General features: G+C 54.9%; 1 protein-coding gene across 1 annotated transcript in view; it reads left to right on the top strand.

Annotated features, from left to right (window-relative positions):
* The first annotated feature begins 200 nt into the window (after positions 1 to 200).
* Positions 201 to 7,097, top strand: part of VSTM2L (V-set and transmembrane domain containing 2 like) — a 19,920-nt gene continuing 13,023 nt past the window's right edge. Inside the window, exons 1-2 of the mRNA XM_014529045.1 lie at positions 201 to 405; positions 6,844 to 7,013. Coding sequence (XP_014384531.1) covers positions 201 to 405; positions 6,844 to 7,013 — 375 coding nt within the window. The remainder of the gene's footprint in view (positions 406 to 6,843; positions 7,014 to 7,097) is intronic.

The following is a 7,097-nucleotide window of genomic DNA, read 5'->3' as shown; positions in this document are numbered from 1 at the left end:
GAAATGAACAAGACCTCCGATTGTGTGGGTCAGGAGGCCTCCGATGTGTGTGTGTGTGGCGGGGAGGTTGCGCCCCACATAGAAGAGTAAACAGCTCCCACCAGGGCCAGCGTTTCTTTGATGTCTCCTATTTCATTTAAAATTCATAAATTCTGTGTTGTGCTCCGTAATATATTCATGTTTGTTTTAAGACGGAAATAATGTTCTCTCCCCGTTCGGGGGAGGGAAGTCAGTGCCTCGGGAAGTGCCACAGGGCGTCCTCCATTCGTTTCTTTGTTCCTTCGTCCTGTGAGCGCACATTCGGACCTCCTGCTCCTAACGTAGGTGTCAGTGCTCGCCACGTGCAAGGCGCAGGGAACCGTGTGGGGAATCAGCCAGACGGAAGACTCGGTAGGACTGTGGTAGGTGAGTGGCTGGGAAGGCTTCCCAGTGGCCGAGGGAGCCAGAGCCGGTGATGGAGGGTGAGGGGGGGTGGTGGGTGGAGGTGGCTGCCTGTTGGTGTCCACCTTCAGCAGGACCTGCATCCAAACCCCTTCTCCTCAAGAAGAACGTCTCTGCTCGGTGCTGCTTTGAATTTGACACCTCATTCTCGCCCGTCTCCCTTGTTAATGAGAGAAATGGAGATGGAGGCTTGTAGCCTCCGATAAACAACCTTTCCTGGCTAGAATTTACAAACGCTGTTTGGTTTTCATCGTGTTTATTTTTACACTTACCCTCTATTTATGGCAGATGATGCTGATTTTCTGTTTATGGCAGTAATAAAAGTCTCCTTTTAAGCTGAATTTTTTCAAGTAAAAAGGGAAAGAGGCTTTGAAAATAAACATCAAGTAAATGACAGTGCAGGTGGTACAGGAACTCTGCAGAGACCGTGAGGGTGGTCCCCAAAAGGTTGAACTTGGGAAGCCCTCTCTCTGGTATGTCCTTTCTTGTTCTGAGCTCCCCCTGATTGTTCAAACCCCACTCAAGTTCAAGCATGCCCCCTCCTCCAAGAAGCCTTCCCTGACTCTCCAGGCACACATAGGCTGGCCTTGGCCCCTCCTAGCACTGCACTTTGCACAGCTATGTGACTAGTGCACACCCTGGACATCTGTACACTTATTGTCCACACAACAGTCCCTGGCGTATGTCTCCTGTGGACTGTGGGCTCCTGGAGGGGCAGGGCCTGGTCTGAGCCTTTTGGAAGCCCAGCAGCATGGAGCCTGGCCCAGTGGGGGGTCATTCCCCGAGCTTCTGCTGCATGCGGAGACCAGCGTGTCTCCGCTCAGCACTGCAATTCTGTAAGCTTTTGTACAAGATACCTCCCTCTCCACTTCTGGAGAAGAGGAAATTTGTCCACTCCAAGATGAAACAACCTTTCATCGACTCACAACCTCGATTCCTCTGGCTGCAGGCAGCCTGCCAGGGCCCAGGAGGGAACAAAGAGAAGGCTCAGTGCCTCCCCTGGCCCATCCCAGGGCAGTCACTCTGCTCCCATCCTGGGGAGGAGGGGAGGGCTCTGGCTGTGGCCCGCCTTCTCAGTCTTTGGGGGTTTTCCATCTGCTTATCTAGGTCCTTCTCTAATGGACATTTCCATCTCCTGATTTCAGGGGTGTAGTGAGGTTCACGGTGAGCTGGGTGTCACTGAACACTCCCTCTGTGGCCCTTTCCCCCTACTCTGCCTCCCACTGGGAGTTAAGGTGGCCACACACGCTTCCAGCCCCAGCACCCAGCTGCGCTGGGCACAGAGCAGGCAGGCTCTCTGGAAATGGCCCCCACAGAGTCACACTTTTTACTGCTGAAGCGGAGCGGGAACTTAGAGAGGACTCAGGTTTTGGCTGGGAAACTTTGTGGTCCACCTTGGGGTTGAAATCTGGCTCTGTTCCTTCGTGCTGTGTGACGTCAGGCACCAACACATCCTCGCTGAGCCTTGGTCCTCCTGTGAAGTGGGGCTGACAATAAATGGAACCACTGGCCCTGGCCGGTGTGGCTCAGTTGGTTGAGTGTCGTCTCGTGCGTGCTCTGAAAAGGCTGCCGGCTCCATTCCCGGTCAGGCCACACACCCAGGTTTCGGTTCGAATCCTGTTCGGGGTGCGGGAAGGAGGCAATGGATCGATGTTTCCCTCTCACATTGATGTCTCTCTCTCCCTCCCTCTCCCTTTCTTTCTCTTAAAAAATAAATAAAACACGTTTTTAAAATAGAGCCACCTCCTAAGGTCTTTGGGAGGATGAAGTGGGTCCCGTGTACCGTGTCTGGCACAGAGGCGGGTCTCCTTCCGCCAGCACGGGGACAGGGGACTGGCCACGCTGGCCCCCCAGTTCTCTGAGCCTCCGTTTCTCCACCTGGAGTAAACGGACAGTGATCCCTGCTCGGCGGGTTGCTGCGAGGGTTTTGTGGGATGAGGCACATCAACTTTCTGGCTTGTGGGCCTCTGCTCAAAGGATGACCCACAGGGCTGATGGGGCTGGTCCATGGACCTCAAGGTTGGACAGGGTGGGGAGCTGCCAGCAAAGCAGCCACGGCCCTTCCTGCACGGCCGGCATTTGTTCATTCCCATTTCATTCTTGGTTGCACTTCACATGACAACTTTATGGGCCCTCTGGGGAGCTGCCAGCTTGCCTATCAGTTTGGCTGGGCACCCCCTCGGCTGGGCTCATGTGGGCCAAGCCAGCTTGGGCACCAATGGTCGTGAGGGCCACAAGGAGGGAGGCTGAGGAGGGGCTGTCCTGCTGGGGCCTGATCAGGTTGCCGGTGCCCGTCTGTCTGTCCCCATCCCTCCTCTTCGGAGTGCAGTCTCCCCGAAAACTAGTCTGGCAAATAGTAGGTGCCCAATAAATGTTGCATGAATGAACGACTGTATGAATGAATGATGTCTATCTTTTTTGTTTTCTTTCGCTTACAGTCTCTAACTTAAGTTCTCTGGGTTTCTGTCTGACCTTTCTCACTTTCTTTATTTTTAAAATATATTTTTATTACTTATTTCAGAGAGAAAGGGAGAGGGAGAGATAGATACATCAATGATGAGAGAGAATCATTGATCGGCAGCCTCCTGCACGCCCCACACTGGGAATTGAGCCTGCAACCCAGGCATGTGCCCTGACCGGGAATCGAACCGTGACCTCCTGGTTCATAGGTCGACGCTCAACCACTGAGCCATGCAGCCAGGCTATTTCTTTACTTATTCAACAAATGCCTAATAGCACCCCCTACGTGCCTGCTCCATGCTGGACAATGCAGGGGCCCTGTCCTGGGGAAGGTCTCAGGATGGGGGAGACACAGACACTCAGTACCTTCCTCTAACGCAGTGGTTCTCAACCTTCTGGCCCTTTAAATACAGTTCCTCATGTTGTGACCCAACCATAAAATTATTTTCGTTGCTACTTCCTAACTGTAATGTTGCTACTGTTATGAATCGTAATGTAAATATCTGATATGCAGGATGGTCTTAGGCGACCCCTGTGAAAGGGTCGTTCGACCGCCAAAGGGGTCGCGACCCACAGGTTGAGAACCACTGCAGTCTAACGCATTCTAGTGGGGCAGGGAGGGGAGGACTCGGAGATTCAGGGGACACAAAGGAGGGCCTGGTCAGAGAGGTAACCAGGGCGGGGTTGCAAGGGCCCGCAGGGCCACCCACATTGGTTCTCTCCGCTCTCTTCCTTTGCTTCTCTCACGCTCCAGCTCCACCTGGGTTCCCCTGCCCAGGTGCTGCCCCCCCCACCAGTCCCCCTGCTCTCACTCTGGCAGAGATTGATGGGTAGGCTGGGGTCTAATTCCTGCAGGCTTCCGGGAGGAAGCAGCCTCAAACCAGAGCTTTGAAGAATGGAACAGCAGGGAAGACTGTGCAGAGGGAAAGGAGACTTGAGGCTGAACCAGAGGGTCTGGGATGGGGAATCTGAACTCAGAGACAGAGGGAGCTGGGGCCTGGGCCTGGACTGCCTTTGTTGGACAAACCCCTTTGGGGCCTACTGGTTGCTTGGGGGAGAAATGAGGAAGCAGAGGAGATACAAGACTGATGATGAGAAGTCGTGGGGCCGGGTGTGAATGAAATACAGATGTTGTGTCCACTGCATAATCTAATGAGGCTACAAAGAAGCATCTTTAAAATCTTTCTTGGGAGAGAATTTTGAGCTAGAAGGTGAGAGAAAGCAGTGCTGTTTCTTGAGCACCTACTATGTGCGTGAGGCATATGTTGCCTTGTGCAATCCTCCCCTGCATCCCCTCATTCTCTACTTTATGAGATAAAGAATCCGAGGCTCAGGGAGGTAGACAGGCTTGTCCGGTCACACAGCTAGGGGGTAGAGGAAACAGGATTTGAACCCAGACCTGAAGGCAAAGCCCTAGGTATTCCAGGGTCTGGAAGGTTCGGAAGAAGGTCAGGCCCCTGCTCTTGAAGGGCGGGTAACCTCTTCCAGGTCACCCCTGCCTTTCCAGAAGCCAAACTGAGGGGCTGCACTAGGGCCACAAGCTCTTTCCTGCAGGTGATGCCCTGATAACCGGGCCGGCGGTATTAAGTACCCCCCAACACACCCAATTAAAAGCAGAAAGGAAGATGTTGCATACAATCAAGCCTCCTCCTCCTTTTACTGCAGAACCCTAATTTGCGGACAGTGGTTTTAATTGTCTTCCCAGCAAGCCCAGACCTGCTCGGGCCCTGGGGCTGGAGAACACAATTGTGTCCTCAAAAATCTATAATTATACCCACCTCCCCAGGGGCTGGCTGTGAGGAGTTACCTGGCAGGGAGGAGGGCTCAGGGAAAGGAGGAAGTCAAAGAGGAGACATGGATTTTATGTCCTAAACTCAGCGGGGATGCTAATGTGGAGATTGAGGGTCTGGGTGGCTGGAGGGAGGAGGTGGGGGTGGGAGATCGGGAAGATGAGCTGCAGGAGCAAGTTCTAGAAATTATCGGCTTCCACTCTAGAGCCCTCTAGAACTGGGTGCAAATGTAACTACCTACTCACTCTTAACCTCTCTGAGCCTCAGTCTTCCCACCTGGAAATGGGCATCATAATGATCACACCTGCTCCTTAGCATGACGGTGGGAACATGAGAAATGTGTGTAAAGGGTTTGGCTCAGTGCCTGCCACAAACCAAGGACTCTGTATTTATTAGAGTTTGTTATTGCATCATCATCATAGAATCAGGGCGGGTCACCTACCAGTTTCTGGTGCCGATAGGATGTTTTCACTCGCAGAGTTAGGAGAGGGAGCAAGAACCTCTCGCCAGTGAGGGCTGCCACTTTCGGGGGAGGTGGGAGGAACTGGCTGCCCTTGTCTAGTGTTAGGAAGCGGATGCCGAAGTGTGGAGCCTGGTGGCTGAATTTCACCTGATAATTCAAACCAGATTCTGAGGCTGATGGACCCCTGGGTCTTGGTCACAACTGCTGGTCAGATGTAGGTTCAAAACCCAGTTCTGTGAATCTTGGGCAAGTCCTGTCATCTTTCTGAGCCTCGTTTTCCTTATCTGTCGAATGGGAGTGAGTGGATTAGAGACAGTGTCTGCCGGGTGCTAAGATGCTCAATGAATGTTGTGCATTTTTTTTAAGGTTCTCTGGCTTTCCCCTCTTATTGCCTTGGCTCACAACACTCCCTTTCTTCTTGCCTCTGCCTCCTGTCCTTCAGGGCCCAGCTGACATGCCACCTCCTCCTCCCTCAAGCTTCCCTTCCCCCGGTAGCAGTGACCCATCCCTCAGATTGTCTGAGCTGGTGGGGTTCTCCAACCATGAATTCTAATCCCCATTGTACAGAGGAGCATTCTGAGGTTCAGAGAGGAGGAAAGATTCTCCCAAAGTCACACAGGCAAGTCTTTGGCAAAAACAGGCTCAGTTCTCCGTTCCTGGCTCCCAATCCTGCACTCGTGGTGCCTTCTCAAACACACAGCTTCTCCCTGAGTGAAGGGGCCCCCGGTGGTGGGTCCTTGGGGCGGTGCCTGGAACAGGCCTTCATGTTGCCACCGGTAAACAGGGAGACTCAGATATGCCATCCAATGCCCAGAGCCTCAGTTTGCCCACTTGTCCTGAAGACATACTGCCCCCTTCACCACTAAGGCTGGAGCCAATGGATCCTGAGGGGCCCTTCCCCACCCCACCCTACCTAGGCAGTTCCTAGGAGGGATCAGAGAGAATCTGGGACCAGAGCCCACACCCACAGCCAATTCACGTGGCCCCATGAGGTCTTGGAGCCAGACTCTCTCTCCGTCTTCTCACCAAAAGCCACCCCGTGCCCACTCCTGACTCAGGACTGTCTGGGCAACACCTCCTCTAGGAAGCTTCCCCATGGCCTCAGGCTGGGTCACATGTCTCCTCTGTGCCCGCCCAGGCCTTGCGCTCAGAATAAAACAGACCCCCTCTGGCCCCACAGCCCTTCCTTCCACTTGTGTTTCTGCCCTGCTGGGTGGGGCCTCGAGGGCTGCAGTGGCAAGATGGCGCCGGGTGGGAGGGCCGACAGAGGCAGCATTCCTGGGTGACCGCTACACTGAGCACTGGGGTTGGGAATAACCCGGGAGGGGCCTGGGGTGCAGGCGCCTGGAGAAATCCAGAAGAATTGATGAGACGGGCAGCTTCCTTCCTGGCCTCCTGGCCTCCTTGCTCACACCTTGCAACCCCGCCTCCTCCGACCCCTTGCTCCCTGCATGAGTCTCTGGTGGTGCCATGGGCTCTGGGACAGAAGCCGGGCTCCAGTGGGGCATTCGGGCCCGGGGCAAACTCCTTCCTCCCCCGTCTGGCCAGCTGCTGCTGCACACCCCTTGCTGACTTCTCCAGGGGCCCCACCTGTAGGCCTGGCGGCTCCCACCTCTCCCAGCCACCAGCGCTGTGCCCATGGCCCGGTTTCCTGAGCCCCGGCTACTCCTCCCCCGTTTCTCCGCACAGCCCTGTTCACAGAGACACCCCACGACATGACGGCGCGGACGGGCGAGGACGTGGAGATGGCCTGCTCCTTCCGCGGCAGCGGCTCCCCCTCCTACTCGCTGGAGATCCAGTGGTGGTATGTGCGGAGCCACAGGGACTGGACCGACAAGCAGGCGTGGGCCTCAAATCAGGTACTGCCGCCCAGAACCCGGCCCCGGGTGGGGTGTCTCTGACCCTCATCTCTTCTGAGGGGTCTGTCCCCTGCAGCACCCACC

Source organism: Myotis brandtii, unplaced genomic scaffold (assembly GCF_000412655.1).
Source record: "Myotis brandtii unplaced genomic scaffold, ASM41265v1 scaffold1163, whole genome shotgun sequence".
Classification (NCBI taxonomy): Eukaryota; Metazoa; Chordata; class Mammalia; order Chiroptera; family Vespertilionidae; genus Myotis; species Myotis brandtii.
This window is presented reverse-complemented; position numbering and strand designations above follow the sequence as displayed.